We start from the raw sequence: 22,047 nt of genomic DNA on the forward strand, positions 1-22,047 counted from the left end.
TCCTCATAGCGCGAACGGAAACATTTGGCTTTCGCTTCATTCGTTATCGTGAAAAAGAAAACAACGCTTAAAAGGAGGGACGTAACAAGGAAATTTAAAGCGCGCGAGTGTGCCCTGTATGGTTTAGCATTCGCAGCTGCTGCGTATATGTATACGCAATAGACAAGGGCGCTGCGTCCGCAACTAAATTCTTCGTCAGACCGCTTTTCGTTGCACGTTCCACATAGGCGTCGCGAAGTGGGCAATTAACTCTAAAAGACATCTTACGGTGACGTTTATTAAGGGTACTTTCGCAGACGTTATCCTGTGCTGAAGGGCCGGCGTGCTCGGTATTATAGCAAAGCAACCTGTTCCGTACATATAGTCTCGAATACTGTATGCATTGCAACGTATAATCATCACGAGTTATGGAATAAAGGTTACCTTGCGCATGCTTCGCTTGAATAGAAAACTTATTTACGTGCTTTCCTTAGCCACGCACACAGATAATTGCTTAAAGCCACGGGAAGCGTGTGAGCATCAAGAAATCGACACACGACCCGCAGTTATAGGAACGCTTGCCTTCATTTAATTTTTGTTTTGTTTTATCGTTTGCCATTGTGTTATTTTTATTTTACTTATTTTACTTACGCATGCTGTTTTCGTGGAGAAGAAAAACATGGACGCGTTAAGGCAGCTCAGTTGTTCTGAGTACTTGAAGATAATCGGATTTTGCGCTTTTCCATTGTCTTCTTGTCATGCCTGCTGCCGCGATGACGTATCTATTAAAGACACGTTGCCGTCGTGACAAGTACAATTTTGTTCTACTGTTTAATGAACTTAAAAAATGGAGCGAATGTTTCCTTCTGTGCATTTGTAAGATCACTCAATCGATCCCGGCGGGAATTGGGTTTATTTTTTTCGCTCATTCCCGGCGATAGCCGCTACGTACACCATTGCCAACCGAAACGGCCATTGGAATGAGTACATAACAGCTCACGCTGTAAAAAAAAAAAAGAAAAAAGAAAAGAAAGAAAAGATGGCGATGCCGGCTTTCTTTTTCTTGCTGACGGCGACCGCGTTGTTCTCCATGGTTGTGCACGCGCGATGAAGAATCGCGTCAGCGACTTTTTATTTTATTTTTAATGTTGCTTTCTATATGCAACGCGTTTGTTGCGCACTGCACGGGTTCAGACGACGAAACAAAGCGGCGCTAACCCACAGCAGGTGGGTTCGCAGTGACGTCACACTCGACTCGACGTGAGCGGTTCGAGTCTGTTTGAATCAGACTTACCCGAAAGCGTTAAGATGCATTTTTTTTTTTTTTTGCCGTGATGTTTGAACGATTCCAACCCCTCCTCACGAACGTAACTTCTGAATTTTTCTTCTGTTTTTGCCTATCAAACATGTGGCACCATATGGGGGATTGGCCAAGAAATGGGTGGATTATTCCAAGTTCGAATGAAAAATAAGTTTTCAGGAATGCTACAAGGCATTAAGCGCAGTCGAAAGGTGAAATTACAAGTAACAATGTAAGCAGTAATGTATTCAGTGCAAATTAAAAAAAAAAAAATAATTACGTAAGCATGCAACGTGGCAATCCCTAAACGGCACTCACGCGCACGTCTAGTGCTATATTGTCTTGCCACTCCATCACACGTGACAGATTATTCGCACCACACACGTGCGTAGCTTCGGACGGCGCCCGTACCGCAAAAATGTCAAAGAAGCAGCATTGCCGAGCGTGGCTTACAATAATCCACCCACTTCCTGGTCAATCCCCCGTAGCGGGCAGTAGCCCCGTGCTCGATAGGCCACAACAGCAACAACAAGCTTCTTCGTCTTCTGCACCGAGCACTTCGTTACAGAGTAGCGGCCCAGAGAGGGCGTTCACCCAGCATTCATGTCTGGAACGCCGCAACACGTGAGCCACGGGCGTGTTTCTCCGAATCCGTGCCTCGGCCAGCGACGCAGACGACTTCCCAGCCGGCAACAGCGACGATCGCCGTCGCCGCGCCAACGGAGCATGCTACGCCGAGGCTGAAATCCGGCAGGAGTTGCGCGCGACCATCCCGGCCCGGGATTGGGACGCTAAGCCTACGGGCGCCCAACGGTGACCGCAGTTGCGACCGCTCGCGTTCGCGTCGTCCCCTGGGGCGCCGCACCACGCGCGCGCTGCGTCGCGTTCATGCTGCCGGACGATGCGCAACGGTGAGACGACGAGAACCCAGCTCCACGATGCTCTACATCGAGCTCGACCCTGCCGGCAGCGTTAGGTGGTGGCTCCCGACGAGTTGTCCGGAGGCCTGTCACCCATTGGACGTCGCGCGCGGACTTATCTCGGCGCACCCGATACCGCTGTCCATAAAACGGAGGCTGCACCCGGTTGCGGGTCAGCGCTATGCCGGCACTACCACCGCAGCCGCCGCTCCCGACCGACCTGTCGTCTGCTGCGGTTCGCCGCCCATCGCCAGCTCCGCAGCCGCTCGACAAGACGGCGTCGCGGCGCTGCTCGCCTCTCCGACGCTCGGCGGAAGTGACGCAGTTCGACTCCGTTCTCCACGCGTAGCGGATCCGGAACACTCACCAGCGCATCCGACGACGTCACAGAGCCGTGGTGACGCCACCAGCGCTCGCCGCCGCCGAGCTTCTGCTGCTGCTGCCCGCGGCGGCGTCTCAAAGATGGCTCTCCTGTTTTACACGCTCTACGGGTTTGCCATCATCTTCTTCGCCGGCTGGTGGTTCGTCTGGCTGCTTCATCTACTGGCCATCTTCAACGGGTGAGTCTTGGCGCCCGAGTCTTGTGCCGCTCGCCGAACACGGCTCAACCATCCGTGCGTGCGAAGTGAGATCACCCCCCCCCCCCTCCCCGTGCGCCCGGTCCCTTCTTTAGAAGTGGTCACTTTCCTTCACCAAGCGTACGCCCGGCGTCCTTGGCTTGCGAACCGTCGCGCGAATTCCACGCCCAGTCTTGCTGTGTGCGATGGGGCACACGGTCCATCGCCGAGTGCGGCGGGAGCAACGGCTGTCCGCGTAGCGTCGTCGTCGTGCCGTGCCCACACGACCGCCGCCTCCTTGCTTCTTCGCAGAGCTCGCGCGAAGTTAGTGGGACAGCCACGCATGCGACGTTCACCGGCTTCGTGGAGAGGCGTGGAACGGGGTGAAAGTGGGTTTTCGGAGGGCCAGGCCTAGGTTGTTGAGCCGGCGTCGTCACGTCAGCGCGCCGCACTCGAGGACCGATCTCGGCTCCGGCGAGTGGCGCTCCCGAGCCAATCACGCCCGCCACATAACAGACGGCGGTGCACCCTTGGATTGTCGCCGCGATTTGGCAGCCGGCGCCGCACTTTATGGGCGTGGTTTTCTTTTCGTTCTTTTATTTTCGGTTCATCGGCGGCCGCCGAAACGACGTTCGTGTCTGGACGAAGGCGCTGGTTGTTTTCTTTCGATCCCCGCACACCGCCCTTCGGCACGGCCAAATGGGAGGGTGGGGTGCTGCCAACTGCCTTTCGGAGTATTTAACTGGCCCGCGCGGCTTATTTTTCAGCGGCACGCGCTTTCGCCCGCCTCCACCGGCGGCCAGCGATCGTGGACGCGCTGCCGAGTTCTCGTCCGCTTCGCTTTTTCGAATCTTGTCGGCACGCCTGAAAAGCTCCAAGTGTGACTGCCCCTGAAAAGCGGCCCCATGAAAGCGTGCTGTCAAATGCTTGCGATCACCCCGCCAAGCTTCCCTGAGTCATGCGCCCGGAACGTCGCGTCATATCGGTAGGCGGGTTGATTGTCGCGTGCTTTGGGAGAGTTACCGCTGCGAGTGGAAATCGCAGCGCTTCATTCCCAGTGCTTTTGACGTGCGGCTTCTAGGGCGCATTGACCCGCTGCTTAGGGGGTGTGGTGCTCGCCCCACAGGTCGTCTTCTCTGTGTTACGTCTGCTAATTTTTCGCTCACGGTTGTCGGAGGCGCAAGGCCGACCGACCACGCGGAGGGCGCTTTCTCGCGTTTGGCGATGCAGATTTCGTTCTCGTCCGGCACAACTGGACCTTTCGAACGTGCAGAGCGCGAGTAACCGGATTACTCGCCAATGCAGCCCGTATTCCATCCTATTAGTCCCCCCACTCGCGAAACCAGCGCCGTCGTTCCTGTAGTTCTGCCTGTTTTTTGTCTTTCTTTTGCGTCGAGATTTCGAGGTCGCAGACGTTGCCGTGTCGTCTGCTTGGGTGGCTTACGCGAGCCCGCTTTGATTTCGCAGACGATACAGGGCAACGCTGTATCGAGGACGGACACACACGCTACGCTGTCTTCGAAACCGTTTCATCCGGCGCTGGCCTTTTTTTTTCCTTTTTAGCTCGGCTTCGGTATCGTGAAATTCTGCCGCGATGGCGAGTTTCTTTTAGAGCGCCACGCGGTGCAGTAGCGTGTTTGTGTCGCAACGGGGTGAAATGCGGGGAGCGTTATTGTGGCGGCCTCGCATGAGGAAAGCGTGTTTTCCGCCAGCACTCACGCCCTGCGCGCGGTTCGGCGCGTGGAATGTGTCGTTTGCGCTTCACTCGTAGGGCGCATGTTTGGGAAAGCGGACGCGGAAGACGGCAACCTGAAAATACGCTGTCGTGCTGCGTGGAGACATCTGTGTGAGCTTCTGCCGCAGCTCATTGTGATCGAGGCAACGTAGTGTATGTAAATTTTACGATTGTACAGCACCTTCTATAAATCAAAACCATTTGGCAAGTGTTTTCGTGCTAGTGAACTTTAAACGTTGCTCTCGTCACCATAACTCATCGTTCCGATGGTAATGTGCGATATTTTTTCGCTTTTATTTGTGCACGTGTGTGAAAGAAACATCGGAACACGTCTACAACAAACGAGACCGAGAGATTTTTTTTCATATTTGTTGATTTCGTCGGTGCTGCAAGTTTGGAACAGACGACCCTGTTTTTACGACTGATATTTTTTTTCCCCCGCCCACTCAGACGCCACTTTAAACGTTGATATTTATGATATTTGATATTTTGATATTTAAACTGAGATATTTATGTGCTACCTCAACCGTATTTTCACCACTCAGATTAACATATTTATATATCTGTTCCGGATGCATCAACTGGACACTAGGTGGCGGCCACCACGCGTGACGTCACTACGCGAATATTGTTGCCTTGGTGTGCAAAATGCTTTTGGGGCTCGCTCGTGCTCGGTGACAAATTTAGTAGCAGCGAAACTTTTTATGCCAAGGAACAAAACTTCTGCTTTTGCGATTAATCTTCAGCTCACGAGTAACGTGTTCAACCAATGGCCTCCGCGATCGCCGTATTGTGCGAACTGGACAGTGTGAACAGACGACGATAACCATGTTCTCGTTAGCCGTACGCGGCAGTGTTTTGACGGTGCACGCGTGGCGAAGTTAGAAGGCGCTTGTTAAAAAACCGGGTCCGTGCATCGTTTCCTGGCGTGTTGTATAACCTTGATCTGCGCCAGGTCGCAGTTCGTAGCCGTGAAATTGACATTAATTGGAGCGCAGAAATGCACATGTACAGATATATTTTTTTTCCTTTCCTATCTGATCAATGAGACGTGTACCTCAACGTAATCTTGCCTTCCCTTGATCGTGCAGTGCGTGCTTCACAGCCACCTCAGAGATTGACGTTGTGGAGGTTTGGTTCAGTCCCCGTATAATTCTAAAGTTTCTGTTCTTTAACTGTCGTTGCGGCGTACAGGTGCGGGTGAACCATGTCGCGAGACGTCGCGCCAAAAGCTCGACACGTACCTCACTTTAAAATAACTTGCACCCATAGAAGTCAATAACTTGGGTGTTAAATCAAGGTCTATAACTTGCATCCCTACGCCCTTATTGTGTGCAAAGGTGAGTCACAGACCGATTTACACTCCTGGTCACGTTTTAAGGGCGTCAGTCATTTTACTGTGTGTGGTGCGGAGGAGAGGTATGTAGAACTCAGTGGCGTCGCGCGCTCTGCGATAACTCGGGGCGCGGTAATCATTGCCGCAGTTTGCATAGCGCATCGCATCGGTATGTGCATGAACAACGTCGCCATGTTTGTGTTGCAGTGATTGCGCGCTGTACGGGAGGGACGTGGTTTTGTGATGTCGATGACGTTATCGATAGTAATTTGAACCATCGATATATATATATATATATATATATATATATATATATATATACTCCGATAGTGATTCTGCCATTGATAGTTCTGCATCGCTAGATTCCGTTGCTCATCGCTTGCTTACATGTGGTGCTGCTCTTTCTTTTTTCTTTTTTTTACGTGTTCCGCAGTATCTCGCTTCTAAAGTTAACCGCAGCTCTGCCGGGTAAGTTTTGTCGCAGTCGACTATAATCTGTCGTCGCGCTGCAGTGGTGGCTGTGAGGTTGTGCTAGCGATCACGAGTATTCAGGTTCGATTTCGCCCCCCCCCCCCCTTCCCGCTGTGATCCGCTTGGGGATGGGATGCAGAAACGTTCGTGTAGCGTTTAAGAACCCCCTGAGTGGCCGAAATTAATAACCGAGAGACCCCGACTACATCGTCTGTCGTGTTTTCCTGGCACGTTAGACACCACCATCAATCAACAAAAATTGCGTTCACGCGGATGAAATCCCTTATTAGAACAAATCCAAAGAAACGGATGTGACGTTTACATTTCGGAGATTTTTCTCTGTCCGACTCTCCCGGGAACTTGGGCAGCGAAATTAAGTACTCGTAAGTACGAAGAAAGAAAAGAAATGCGGTTTCTTCGTATGCTTATTAATACCATTTCAATCACCATTAACGGCGAGACGTACACTACGCTACCGTGGTAATGCCCTAAGAGCTTCGTTTAGTCGAACAAACACGTTTACCTTTTTTTTTTTCGACGCACAATACATGACTGAAATTGCCAACTGCGAACATTTTACAGCGAAGCTGCATATGGCTAGGGTACCGTGTATTTACACGCGAACAAGCGGCGCTTTTATACCGCATCAGGACCGACTCTGCGTACACCCCAGCTTGGTTATTCAAGAGTGGGCTTCGCGCTTCCCCACTCTGTGTTTTCTGTGGTGACATTGGCGACATCGAACATTTCATTTGGCTATGCCCGCAGTTTGACACAGAAAGGAAAGAGATGGTCGACAACCTACAAAAAAGCGGTCTCACGCACAGGACCTTTGAAGACGTTGTTTTCCCCGGAGGGCCCGCGGCATTAAGGAAGAGAGCGCAACGACTGCTGATAGCCTTCCTGCGAGACACGGGGCTCATCGATACCTGGTGACACACCCCTGATCTCAACTCGAAGGAGGATCAGGCGGAACAATTGCCGGCTGCGTATGCCAGGCTAACCCCGCATGCTTCAACATCACCACCGCCACCACCATCGTCTGCGTCAACAAAAACTATCCTCATCAATGGCTCATACCCTCGTAAGCTAGCAGAAAGTGCAATGGCTTATAGCCCCGTAAGGTGGAGGCCACAAGCACTCGGCAAATTGAAACGAACGGTGCTTACATTTTTTCTTATTACTTAAACAACATAGAGAACAGCACGTTGAAAACTGTCATCATCAATGGCTCATACCCCCGGAAGCAATGGCTCATACCCCCGGAAGCAATGGCTCATACCCCTGGAAGCAATGGCTCATACCTCCGGAGAAGCAAGCAAAAAATCCAATGGCTCATAGCCCCGTAAGGTTCATGGCTACCCACTTTGCGTGGGTTAGTTGCGATGACACTACCACTGAGGTCGTTGTCGGTGATTTCAATGTGGATGCGTCGGGACCGTAGAGGAAGTGGTTGACGCGCTTGTGTTACAGATATATCACTTGCGATGCCACACCGCCCAGCGGCGTACGTGCATTGATTTGACATTATCAAAGAATGTGTTTGCATATATATCGAGGCACATCCAAGTGTACGTGATATTGAGAAGTTCATGGCCGCGCACTTTGCATGGTCTAGACGCGATGACACTACGCCTGCGGTCATCGTGGGAAACTTCAATGTGGAAATTCCAAAAGCAGACAAGAAATGATTCGCTATAAAAGCTTGGTTTCAAGTGCCACACCAATCCAAGTCACTCAGCTAGTCAACAGCGGTCGTGTACAGATTTAACTTTGACCAAGTTTCCGTGTAAGGTTGTAACCGAGCCAGTCGGTATATATCACAGTAATCGCAAAGCCACATCGTCACTGCCATTACCGAATGATGAAAATGCATTCATCCTTGTCTAACCCTGCGTGAGGTGCTACACCTTCGCCGGAGTGGATTGGCTCCTCAGTTTTTTTCTAAAGCGTACTGTTCACTGTGAATTAGCCTACCTTGTAGCACATGTTCCACTATGATGCCCGTCCTGTATGGATCTTGAGCCCGCAGTGTCTAACGAATAAATAAATTGCGGGAGGCTACGTGTCGGGGTCGCGCTCACCCCGTCTGTGACCGCTCTCTGGCCACAACGGTACCATGGTCCTTACGGCTCACCGTGCCCATTTTGCAACACAGAAATCCAAAAATGTGACAGTGACACACCTATTATGTACGTGCCCAGGACTTCATCTAAGCCGTCTCCGCCATCTCCGGGCAACAGGCCTTCGGCCTGGCCGGCCACCCGACCTTGAACGTTGGTTTCATGGCCCCCATCATCGTTCACTCCTAGATTTTTTGCACGAGTCGAATCTGTTAGTGTATTTTTAACATCTTTTGTATTATGCCTAAGGGCATGCTTTCGAATTAAAAAAAAAAAAAAATTGCGCATATATACTCGCGCACTGTTGGATACAAAAAACGCGCGGCGAACTTCGTGTCGCCTGAGGCCGCACACGCAACAGGACCGAATCGGCCTGTATGTGTAGTCACCTATATGCTGTATGCCGAATACACACCGTACTGGATAAAGGCTCCGTTCTAGCTATGCCGAATTGCGCAACGAAACAGCGAACGCCACCCAAAATGTCCTCGCCGAAACAAACGTGTGTGCCTTTCGAGATCGTCATTATCTGATAAAAGCGAATGTAGATTTATAGAAGCGTTTGGCCCTTCTCTTACATTGACGATCATAGTCGACGGTTTTTTTTCTTCCTACGCGAAATTTTATTCCGCGAGGCAGCAGCATTCACGGGTCACCAGTCCAGGAGGAGGAGGAGGCTTCGAGTTTGACGCGTCGAGGATATATATATATATATATATATATATATATATATATATATATATATATATATATATATATATATATACATATGTATATGTGTGTGTGTGCATGCGTGTTTGGCAGCGCAACGCCCTGTGCGTGGCGTCGATGTTGTGCGCAGAAAGCTTGTTCTCCCTTGGCAGGTGCTCAGGAAGTCGTGTTATCTCTAGCGGACGACGGCTTTACGATGCTGGATGCACGCATTTCAGATACAAGCCGTGTATGTTTACAGGGTGTCTCACGTAACATGAACCGAGGATCTAAAAAAAAAAAAAAACGTGGTTAACCGCGAGTGAATGAAACCAACGACACCTGGTTTGGCCCGCCGTGGTTGCTCAGTGGCTCATTGTGTTAGGCATGCTCAGCACAAGGTCGCGGGATCGAATCCCGGCCACGGCGGCCGCATTTCGATGGGGGCGAAATGCGAAAACACCCGTGTACTTAAGATTTAGGTGCGCGTCAAAGAACCCCAGGTGGTCGAAATTTCCGGAGTCCTCCACTACGGCGTGCCTCATAATCAGAAAGTGGTTTTGGCACGTAAAACCCCATAATTTAATTTTAATTAACGCCTGGTTTGCCCTCCTGTGGCGCTCCTTAGAGTAGTTTTTACATTGCGTTTCATTAGTTATTTAACTAAGGTCAATTATGCAGAATTATTTGATATTCAATTTACGGCCAAGTGCGTTTCGTGACGTTTTAGGGCGCATTCCAAAACGGCCGATCCAATTTGGGGAAACGTGCTTGCTGCGTGGCGATTTTCTTTCGGCGTTTAAAGAACGCCCGCGAAATATGAAATAAAACCAAGTGACTGCGCTATCTTAATGCAAAATTGATCTTAGTTAATTAACTAAGCGCAATATGAAAAAGATACTCCAACCAGCGCCACGTGATGGCGAACCACTTGTCGTTGGTTTCATTCAGTTGCGGTTAACCACTTTGTCTTTTAAATCATTAGTTCATGCTACGTGAAACACCTTGTATATATAAGCCTTTCATCTGTAGCTTGTCCCGGCTAACTGTAGCCAATGCGTCCAAGTAAAAAAATAATAATAATAAAAACGGTGCGAGGCACGATTTTAAGACCTATGGTGTTCGGTAGTCGAACCTCTGACCACCGAACGTCATATGTATTGTAACTGTACTGTAACCGTATCTTTTTGTTACCTTTTTTTTTAATACCTCGGTTAACGTTAGCCGGAACAGAGGATATAACCTATTCACGTCTCGGACGACACCGAAAGCGTCGTCTGCTACGTAACGCCGCCTCCTTCCTAATTGGTATTGACGTGCATCGACGGGAGAGTATTCGCAAAACCACTAAGGAGGCATATCGCGTCCCATTCATTGCGGTTGATTCTGTTGCATCCGTCTCGCATTCTATAATATATATATATACACACACACACACACACACACACACACACACACCTTTTTTTTTAAATGGGTAAACTTGAGGCATTCTGTGCGACGGTAAACACATGTAGAGCGAATGTCAAAACACGGACATAACAAAAACCTCTCAACTTCGCAGTGCCACGGAGTGTCTTAACCCGTTGTCATCTTTCCAATTCGTTGTTCGCCGCCTTCGCTATTTGTGTCTCCGGCTGCTGAAATCGCAACCCTCCTGCCGCGAAGTTTCTTTTTTCTGTTTTGTTTTTGTTTTGGTTGTCAGTTTCCCTTTTAAGTATGCTTTACTTTCTGGGGTCACAAAATGTGCTCGCGCAATGCTGCCATCGCGCCTCGCCGCGCTTCGGTTTCTTGCTTTTTGCTCTCTCGCGCTGACAATGCACAAATGAACTGCAGCCAAGGCGAAAAAAAAAAAAAAGAATGCGCCGTGCCACTGAGACGCCTGAGACGTGGCCTCGCGACGAGGCGTTGCCGGAGCCAACACAATGCGAAAGCGGTCAACGCCGCAAGGCGTTGAACGTCTTGCTCTAGTCGCACGCGTAGTGTGGTATACATTCACTTCTCTGCGCTGTTCGGAGCAAAACTTGATCGTATGGTTCGAGCTCTCGTTTAGGATGTTTTTCGTTTTGTTGTTCCTGTGCATTTCTTCGATGATAGCGAAGAGGAGCGCAGGTATATAGCATGCAGCAAGATATGAAAAAAAAAAAAAAAGCAAGTGGGAGGAGGCTTTCTCGCCAGCGTTTGCAATTGTGCTGATACAAGTTGCTAAGACATGCCAGACGAAATTTCGCGCCAAGAACTTTAAGCTCTGATGGTCTTGTGTACGAGCATGAGTTGGAATTTGGTGCATATTTTATTAGCGTCTTTTTCTTTCTTCTTCTTTAGATCCACTCTTTTCACCCTTCGTCACTTGGGTTTTACCCCTGGCCGTAGGTCAGATCCCTTCACTTTGCAATGTACAGCAGCTACGAGGATCACCATATACGATTAGCTTAGTTTTTTTTTTTTTTGGTACGATTATCCTTTCGTGAAAAACCTCCGATTTGTATTATCCGTGCGTTCGCGTTATCCGTACTCGCGATTGCCGCATTATGCGCCCAAGCCCTCGTCATCGAGGTAGACCACTCTACAAAGGACGATAGAAAGGAAACTATCGAATCCGAGGAAAAGCGTTGTTAAAGAAGTATATCGCCCTCCCCTTTTTAACTTCGACGAATGAAGGCCCAATTAAAACCTTTGAACGTTACAAAAACAAATACCAGCAAGTGTCAAAGCGGCCCGAAAGTTTCCAAATGGCGCACATTCGAGAGGTTCCAATACCGCGCTCCAACGCTGTTTGCAGCGATGCAGATCCCGCTCGAGATTGGAGCTAACAGACAAAGCCTTCCCGAGCCAGGTGCACGTGACTTCAAGGGGTTCCGAACCTCAGCTTGTCGAATCTGAACCCGAGCTTGTTGCCACGAATCGCAGTAGTCACGTGATCGAGCTTCTGTCGCATCTCGGTCGCGCTTCCTGGCCGAAGGCGCTACAGCGCGTCTGAATCCGCGCCGCTCCGAATGAATCTCGCGGCCGAGTGTGTTTCGCGATTTCGACCGGCCGAGTGTAAACCTGGCCCGCGAGGAGCGACGTCCCATAGACCTCTCGAAGAAAGCTACCAGTCGTGTGTCCCGTGTGGTGTACTTGTTTCCGCTAACCAATTCCGGTGCCCGAGGAGAGGATATGCGTCGCGAAGTTGTATGTACGACACCGATTCTCTCGTTTCAGTGGTCGCAGCGTACGTACCAGTCGAAACGCGCACAGCGCTCCCAATCCCGGTCATCCTCGACTACGCTTCCCTTGGCGCCCGTTCTGTAACTCTAATAGGCCAAACAATGATGAATTTGGCACCAAAAGCAAGGTCACAGAAAGAAAGGGGAGGAGGAGGAGGGGACATAATCCTAGAACGAGCGCTTAGTTTCAAGCTTAATTATTGATCGACGTGCACCAACTAGCTCGGCAGCAAGTGTTATTTTATGGTCTACTTCGTAACGGACCGCCCGGCATCTGCTCTGTGCCATTGCATAACACGCCCAACTCCGCTCAAACGATAAAGGATGTGTCGCAAGTAGCAGGTGCGCAAGTGGCAATTTTTTTTAGATCGTGTTGAATACAAATCGAGTGCTGTCGAGTCTCCGTTCGTTCGGCACTTTCGGGACTGCGTGATTTGCGCGGATCGTCCTAAAGGTCTAAAGAACGGCGGCAAAAAAAAAAAAAAAAAAAAAAAGAGAACTAATTCGAGTCTATTTAATGGCTCGAAGTAGCCTGTCGTCGCCGGCAGATTATTGTATTATCCGAAGCTGGATACTTTCGTGTTCGAATCAAACGGGATTCTAGCTGGTCCATAGCATTGTATGATTGCTTGCTGGGAACTCTCCAGTGCGTTCGAATTAAGCGAGACGTCGAATTAACGGAGGTTGACAATGCCAGACGGTAGTCGAATCGAGTGCCAAGTACTTCTTAAATAGTTTTCTAATAATGAACAGCCGTTTATCACAGTTCATTATAAAAGGATGTTCATTCACTAGTATCCACAACGATAAGTTTTCTGTCGTTATGGTCGTTGCACGTCATGAAGCGTTGTTCGTTAAAAGCACAACTGCAACACTGAAAACAAAATCAGCCGTTCGGGACTGCATGTCCGATGAGAAGGAATGCTCGTGGTTTTAAGTCTGACTCCCTGAGCAATGTATCGAGTTCCGCGCCGTAATTGCTCGCGTTTGCTGCACACCGCAGCTGCGTCGAGGTGAAATCTATCGCGTTATTGCTGCTGCAGTATTGTTTGACCGCGCGTAGTTGAAAATTGGAAATTTTCGAAAAATATCTGTATTTGCTTAAGAGAGACTATTCAATTAGAAGTCCCTGTCGAATAGGGCAGAATTAATGCACAATTCGTTACTCGAAAGTTTTCAATGTTCTCGCACCCCTGCTGTCTATTGGTGAGTAGTTGCACCGGAACTGATTCCCCGTCTGCCCTGATCTCAGCCAATCAGATTAGAGCCCCTCAGGCAAGACGCACACGCTATAGTCAGATTAACGTATTTGCATTCATTAGCGAACCACGTGTCAGGAATTTAGCTTTGAGCTTCTACAATCCTGTTGTGCACCGCACGGGAAACACTAGCACATGTTGACGCCTTGTTACATCCTAACTAATCCGCCGAGGTAACTAATCCGTCCACGAACATTTGACGAGTACAGTTGACCGAACACGCCATGCTTGTCAACCTTTATCCACAAAGCACTGCAGAATTTCCTGTGCTATGCATTCTGATTGAATCTTCTAATGTCACTTGTGCAATGGTCAGTATGGAAGTGTGTTTATATCACCTCCACCCCTTATGCCTGTATCTTTAGATCATTACATTTGGAGTTACCTTTTGTATTGCCATTCTTAGTTTGCGGTGTCCCGTAAATGAATCTGTGTGAATAATGTATGCATTGTTTTGTTTTATCGCACGCTGAGAAGTTGCTGTAGCTTCTTTGCCCATCAAGTTTTGGCGCCACAGTAGCGGTAGTTATTCATTGCTTTTTTCAGACTCTGATAGTCTGTTAATCAGACAGAACAAAAATCGTAGTTATGTACGCAGTGCATTTTATAGTCACGTATACGAACCTGAAAAGCTAACGGCTTGGTCAGATGGCACGAGCGCTAGCATACAAACAGCATCTCCGTGTACGCAGAGCCAAGGTGTCATAAGTCGAGTTTGTTCAGACGATAACGTCGCGTACGTTTTCCTAAACACGCAGATACGGGTCTGACGTCGCCTGGCGCTTCATTACCTTCGCTTGTCCTTATCATCTTGGATTGCTGCGACATCTGGTGGCATTTCGAGCGCGCTAGACATTCATTTTTCGTCCTCGTCTATAATGCGTGATCACGTACGCGGCTGGCACGAAGTGTCGATCTTTGCGAAAATCGGCGGTGACGGTATACGTTTGAAGGATCGACACGCATCTAGTGCCGCACCTGAATTTAGCCATGCGTGACGCCCGAGTGTTTTCGCGTATTTCTGATGCAGTATGTTTGCAAATGGCGAAAGCCAATCAACCCGAAGGGCACTTCAGACAGGGAAAGACCCTTGTGTGTGCATCCCTTGAGAACGTTGAAAGAAGGAACAAGGCGACAGGACCGAGCGCACAGTAACAACCAAGCTTATTTATAAGATTTTCAAGAACATAAGTACATTCGGAGGGGGGGGGGGGGGGAGTGGAGGATAGAGGGTGGTGGTGGGAAGGGCAGATAAAGCCAGCACTTCTTTTTCCACAGGTGAAATAAAAGCGTGTACGCTCGTGTCCATGCAGCACGCATAATCTCAAGCGATGCCGATACTCATCATCTAGTAAGTTATAGTAGACGGCGTGCTCACACGCTTACCTTCTACCCCGCGAACCAGGAAGGCCCTCGCGAATTTCGCGTGCGCCTCTTTTTGTCGCCGCGCTTGACCACAACTTGGCATTCGTCAAGCCACTCTGAGCAATAAACATGTTTGTTAGTGTGCGCTCTTTCTTGTCGCCGTCTTGCTTGCTTTAACGTCTCGCGCACTACGGGGGCGTTTTTCCTTGTCTGAAGTAGTGTTTTCACCGACCAGCCCGGCAAGCCGCCCTATTACGAGGGGTGTATTCTCACGGGGCCTCGGGGGGGAAGGGGGCGGTGTAGGAGGGGGAGAGGCTAGTAAGGTGCCCCTCAGCAGTTGCTGCCACCTGCGCTTCCGGGCGAAGGCGTACGTGCCCGTATACACGTATACATGTAGTACACGCTTACACGCAAACATACATGGCCGACAATCGTTGCTGTTGTGGCGATAAAGAAAAAAAAATCACCGCCCATGCATTCCATACAGATAATTAACCAGCGAAGCTGAAACGTGCGGCCCTGGTGTTTATCGCTGGGTTTATCCCGACGGTTCATTAAACGACGGCTTCGTATATATATATATATATATATATATATATATATATATATATATATATATATATATATATATATATATATATATAGAGAGAGAGAGAGAGAGAGGCTGCTGGATCCTCGGTACGCAGTTGCTGCTTGCGCTCGGCATCAGCATCGGTACGGCATATACGAGTTCGTTCCCGCTTGTGCTCGCTCCGTTGCTCATCGAAGGATGCCTGCTCCTCGGGAGTACGTGTGGCCTACGCATTTGGGAGCCGGAGAGAAGCTGATACGCGCGCGCTCGGCTACGACGGAGAGCAACGACGTCACTACTACTGGTGCAGCTAATCCAACGCCACCTGGATAGCGCAAGGCCTTTTCACTCCGATCGATGACGTCACGTTATCTGGCCCGACTGCCATGGAATGTAATGCGGGATGCACCCGGGTCGGCAACGGCGATTTTGACGTCATCGCTTTTCATCGCGCCAGCCTCGTCAACGGAAATTTTGAGCCAGGTAGCGTGACGTCATGGATCGGAGTAAACAGGCCTTGTGCTATCTAGTTCGTGTTGCCTAATCGCGCGCCTCTGTTTATTTCTTTCTTTCGCGCATGCGCATGGGGTTGCGCCGGTGGAGTTTTCGGCGTACAGGCGACCGACAGACGGACGGACGAGACGGCTACACCCGCCGTGGTTGCTCAGTGGCTATGGTGTTAGGCTGCTGAGCACGAGGTCGCGGGATCGAATCCCGGCCACGGCGGCCGCATTTCGATGTGGGCGAAATGCGAAAACACCCGTGTACTTAGATTTAGGTGCACGTTAAAGAACCCCTGGTGGTCGAAATTTCCGGAGTCCTCCACTACGGCGTGCCTCATAATCAGAAAGTGGTTTTGGCACGTAAAACCCCATAATTTAATTTAATTTTTCTAAAATTTACACCCTTAAATGTGAAAAAGGGTGTAAATTATTTTACAGTGTAGCCATATACAGCTTCGCTGTGAAAGAATGCTCCCGTGTGCCGTTTGCACGAGCCACAGCGTGCGCGCGTAAGCGCTCTTCACTTGCACGCCTGTTACGAGCGCTGCGCGTACACCGGTGTGTTTGCGTGTATACACCGAACGCGCGCGCGATGTTTCCTCGCTCGTCTAAACGGCGGCGCGCGCACGTCTGTGAATGCGCGGGTTCTTGCCCGTGTTCGTTGCACGGCCCTCCTCTGTGTATGTGATGCAGGCGGGAGGGCAGGAAACTAGTTCGCCTTCGCTATACGTACAGCGCGCACGAAGAGGCGACACAAAAGGAATAATAATGGCTCACACACGCAGCGCTGACTCGCAGCTAAGGTATTTCTTGGGGGTCTGGAAGTGGTTATATATACATATATATATAATGTGTGTGTGTGTGTATGTATGTGTGTGTGTTTGTTTGTGTGTGTGTGTGTGTGTGCGTGCGTGTGTGTGCGCGCGCGCTTAAAGTTTGCGCTTAAGTCTTTGAAGGAAGAAAAGTGAGGACAACAAATCAGAATAGACATAGTGCAGAGCAATCTATAGCCATGTCCGTTAGCAGAGGCACTATAGACGATAAAAGAGAAAAAGGAGCGGGGGGGGGGGGGGAAGAGGGCTGAAAAACAAGATTATAACCAAGGCCTGCCGCGGCCAAGGCGTGGAACTACACCGCACGGGGCCGTGCAGACTCGTAAAATTTGTCTACGCGACTTTCTCCTTTATTTTTGCTTTAATCGATCATCGCGTACTTTGGGACGTCCCGACTGACGCTTGCTACGTCTCAATACGGCGATGAGCATTCCTTAAGGCGTTTAGCACGAGGCAAGCCCCCTTCCCCCATTCGTTACTCTAACCAGAAGTCGACGCAGCGTTGACGCCGGCTGTTGACGGGTCAACAAAAAGAACCCCTCTACCTGAACCTCACAACTTGATACTAATGATGAAGAGACCCAAAGTCGAATGCTACCGTGGGAACGGCTTCTACCTCCGATTCCCAGATTGCTACGCGCTTGCTAAATATTCCGAGCCGAAGGTGTTGACGCGTCCCGATGTGAATGAGCACGAGCTGTTTTAATATGCGCCTACAGGGAGTGGGCTTCCGTATCTGGAGCCACTGTAAATAACGTAAGGTAAACCCTTTTCCCTCCATTCCTACTACCGCGCGCACTCGTCGCATGGTGCTTGGTGGAATCCCAGTCCGGAGCGCCACCTCGTGCCGCGTCAGGCTGCTGCTGGCCTCCCGAGTATAGCTCTCGCGCAGACAAAGGCATGCAGGAATAATTGGTTGTCCTGTGGCGAAACCGAACCTTGGTTTCCCAGCGCGAGAAGAGCCCGCGATGCTTTCTAACCGTTACGCACACTTCTCATCGTGCCAACGCCAGGTGGCGCTTTCGGACGACTGGCGCTTGCGTCGCATCACGTGCACGAGAGCACGTGATCGTACATTAAATTGCCAGGCAACTATGGTAATTACCACAAGCCATGATTGTTTAAGTGAAAAATACAGTTTCCTGAAGTTGTGCGTAAGCTCACTAGAACTTCACTTTAACTTAGAGGCTCGCAAGGTTTTTCCAAAGGGAAACATCGCGTGTATCATCATCATCATCATCATGTTTTATGCCCACTGCAGGACGAAGGCCACTCCCTGCGATCTCCAATTACTCCTGTCCTGCGCCAACCGATTCCAACTAGCACTCGCGAATTTCCTGATTTCGTCGCTTCACCTAGTCTTCTGCCGTCCTCGACTGCGTTTCCCTTCTCTTGCTACCCATTCTGTAACCCTAATGGTCCAACAGTTATCTAACCGGCGCATTACATGACCTGCCCAGCTCCATATTTTTTCTCTTGATGTCAATTAGAATATCGTCTATACCCGTTGGCTCTCTGATCCAAACCGCTCTCTTTCTGTCTCTTAACGTTATGCCTAGCAATCTTCGTTCCATCGCTCATTGCGCGGTTCTTAACTTGTTCCCAAGCTTCTTTGTCAATCTCCAAGTCGCTGCCCCATATGTCAGCACTGGTAAAATGCACTGATTGTACACCTTCCTTTTCAGTGGTAATGGTAAGCTTCCAATCAGGAGCTGGCAGTGTCTGCCGTATGCTATCCAACCCATTTTTATTCTTCTACGAATTTCCTTCTCATGGTCAGGGTCGGGCTATGTATACCGTGAAACTAATCTAAACTCACCGGATATTGATTTCCTGATGGGCTCCTGGACACTAGCGAAGGAAATGATTAGGATCTCACGAGAAATCCAATAAAAAGTAAACTTTCATTAATGTGCCTGGCACCTGCTCCGTATGACTTGTCGTGATGTAATCATCGTTTGCCACCCACTCTGCAACGACTCCCACTGGAGTCAGCAGTACTGTAAAATAATAGGGCACGAAAAAAAAAAAATGTTTACCGTGCGGTCGATGGCCTTTCACGACTTCGTGATTCGGCCGTCGAGTCAGCTAGAGTACACGTAGCGGCGCGACATCTCGAGATTTATTCCCATTCGAACGGATTCGTGCGTCCCCAAGGCAACACGGGGGTACCACCCGGTAAGTATACAGCGAGCTCCGCGTCAATTCTGAGTGCACGCGTGGTCGCTTTAAGTGTTCCCCCAAAAGATACGCAACGTCGGCGCTTATGGCGTTTACACTACTCTGTCGGGAGTCGAAACCCGTGAACCTGGGTCTCGGAGGGTAATTCTGAGGCAACGCTGTGCGGGTCGCGTATCTCGCAGCAGGCGAGTCGTAGCGCTGCCAGGCTCCCGAAATTCCACAACCAGTCTCGCGGTGAATTCGTGCGAAACGTGAAATGGCGCGCGCTCTGACGTGTATAACCCTCTGTTCGGGGAAGTGGGTGGGCTAGAGAGTCCATTTCTACAAATCACCGGGACGCCTGAGTGACATATCGCTGTGCGACTGTCGACGAGTGAAAGTCGAAAATGTCACTGACGTGACATTTTCGTCTAAAACGTGGATATGGCTGCACAAATAACACGTTCTCAAAGTAAAATCTTCATAAAATGTTTCCATTCACGCAAATTGCATCTTCACTCACCTACAATGCATGACGAAGGGAAGAAAAGCAAGAACAGACGACAAACTGTTTCAAAGCGAGCGCGAATCTTGTCGTCTGTCCTCCTACTTTAGCGGGCGGCCCGCTGATACTTTTTACGTATCGTATAATTGTACGTGCAATAACAAGTTCTCATAGTTAAACAAAACATGTTTTTGTTTAATAATAAATGTTCGCATTATAAAGTTGAGGTCCTGTATACCTCGAAACCTTAGAAGCGCAAAGCGGAAAGCCTCGGAGTTCCTTAGATAATTTGATCTGATAGATTTTTTTTTACGCGAGCAATCTTCAATTTCGTTCGTAATGGTCCTGACGGGACGACGCAGAAGTTGGTGGCGTAGGAGTAGGGCATCGTGACGGTTTCGTACTCGCTCCATGTCGCTCGGTCGTCAGGTAACGCAGGCTACATCGTGCCGGAACGAGAGCAGAAACGTCGCGATGTTCTGCTCCCACGTGACCTACCCCCTGCGTCATCGAGTCGCGACCACGACCCTCAGGAACGAAACGGAAACTGATTAGGTAAAAAAAAAAATGTTGTTGTACTAAACTATTTAGGACGTTCTGACGCTTGCCAGTATGCATAGGGTTCCGAGATCCAGAACTTCCGCATAACAAAGAAAAGTGAATAGGAAAAGTCACGTGAGTACGCTCGTTTCGATGGCACTGTGTTGTACGCAACGCGCCCGCGTCTCGCCATTTGCTTGCATCCGTTCCGGATAAAAAGTCCATCCGCGCACGTTACATGTTCGGCCTCTGGCGAGTCATGTTTATGCGTCTCGAAAGAGGACGGTGTTGAGGGCGCAAGCTCGGGGAAAGCATCGAGACTAGACGGGGCGCTGACTGAGCGCCTCACCTATATATACTTCTACGTTGGTATAAGTAACCCACCGGCCGATGTTCGCTGCCCTCAGTAGCCGGCAAGGTCATAGTTTCTCACTATAACACCTAGAGGGAAATCTGGCGCCACCGTCTATGGGAGTTTCTTAAGGGGCGCTGTGCCGTCATGGAAATGACGGTATACATATGTCTGCGAGGTTTGTGTTGGCCGGTGTTGTAAGAGGCTTCGTCTAAAACGTGGATATGGCTGCACAAATAACGCGTTCTCAAAGTAAAATCTTCATAAAATGTTTCCATTCACGCAAATTGCGTCTTTACTCACCTACAATGCATGACGAAGGGAAGAAAAGCAAGAACAGACGACAAACTGTTTCGAAGCGAGCGCGAATCTTGTCGTCTGCCCTCCTACTTTAGCGGCCCGCTGATACTTTTTACGTATCATATAATTGTACGTGCAATAACAAGTTCTCATAGTTAAACAAAACATGTTTTTGTTTAATAATAAAACTAAAGCAGCTTTTTACGTGCACTTTTAGTAGAAAATGAATCACTGTGACAGTGGGAACGGTCCTTGCCTGGCTCTGCGAGAACGGTGCAAATCCGAAGTGACAATATACCGGCATTCCCATGCATACCACAGCGCAGCTGCGCCTGATTTCCCTCAAGGTAATATAGTGAGAAACTCTATGGGCAAGGTGGTGTTTGATCGTTAGCCGCGTCTTCGTATAAGTTTCCTTCCTCCCTTCCTTCCTTTCAGTTCCTTCTTTCTTTCTTCCTTTCTTTTCTTTCTTTCTTTCACGATAGTTGCAATGTGGGCTTGTTTGTGTGGCATCGTGAGGTGTTTTAGTAGCGCAAGCAAGGAACGCGGGCACAAAGAAGACCACAAATAGACACACACGGCGCCACTTCCAGCGACAGTCCGTTTTCGGAAAGCAGCCGCAAAGCGCCCAAACCCGTCACAGTCATATGAAAACATACAAGCAATAGAAGCAATCAAAATAATGCGGACAGAAGTAATCTACGTTGATTATTAATATATTTATTTGTTTGTTTATTTGTTTATGGTAGTCTCACGGTCAGGGTATTTTTAAAGAGGGGCCGGCAGGGGCATCTCTTGCAATGCTGTGCAAGAGAATCATCGACCTGCTCTTTGTTTAGATTGCTGTTATACTCTCTTAGTCTATCGTTAAGGCATCGCCCGGTCTGGCCGATGTAGAAAGCTCCGCAGGGTGTAGGTATCTCGTAGACGACACCTGTTACACACCCTACAAGCTTATTCCGGTGATTCTTTTCGCAGGTAGTCGTCTTTGTACCTCGTGGTGGGGTCATTTTACATAGACTGCTTAATGACCCTGCCCTTAATCAAATATATACTCCAAACCATGGTTATCAAGAGTCGATATCTGCGTATGTGCCGAAGTCTTTTAGCTTCTTGTTTGACAGGGCTGCAGGTGGCTCGCTATAATACAGGCTGCACCAAAAGCAGCAATCTGTTCACTCTCGACTTATCAATCGGGTCAGCTCGCACTTTTTGTTCACTCGGGACAAATAGCCAGATTACGCACTTGCGTCTGAGTTACTTGGAGAGTCTGACGTTGCCTTCCCCGACAAGCCTCTCTGGTCTGATTATAGATAAATTGTTGGTTGCAGTAATGCGTATG

General features: G+C 49.3%; 1 protein-coding gene across 1 annotated transcript in view; it reads left to right on the top strand.

Annotated features, from left to right (window-relative positions):
- The first annotated feature begins 1,038 nt into the window (after window positions 1–1,038).
- GlcT (ceramide glucosyltransferase) overlaps window positions 1,039–22,047 on the top strand; it is a 79,645-nt gene continuing 58,636 nt past the window's right edge. Inside the window, exon 1 of the mRNA XM_050167826.3 lies at window positions 1,039–2,759. Within this exon, the coding sequence (XP_050023783.1) occupies window positions 2,218–2,759 (542 nt within the window). The 5' untranslated portion in view covers window positions 1,039–2,217. The remainder of the gene's footprint in view (window positions 2,760–22,047) is intronic.

Source organism: Dermacentor andersoni, chromosome 11 (assembly GCF_023375885.2).
Source record: "Dermacentor andersoni chromosome 11, qqDerAnde1_hic_scaffold, whole genome shotgun sequence".
In the NCBI taxonomy this organism is placed as follows: Eukaryota; Metazoa; Arthropoda; class Arachnida; order Ixodida; family Ixodidae; genus Dermacentor; species Dermacentor andersoni.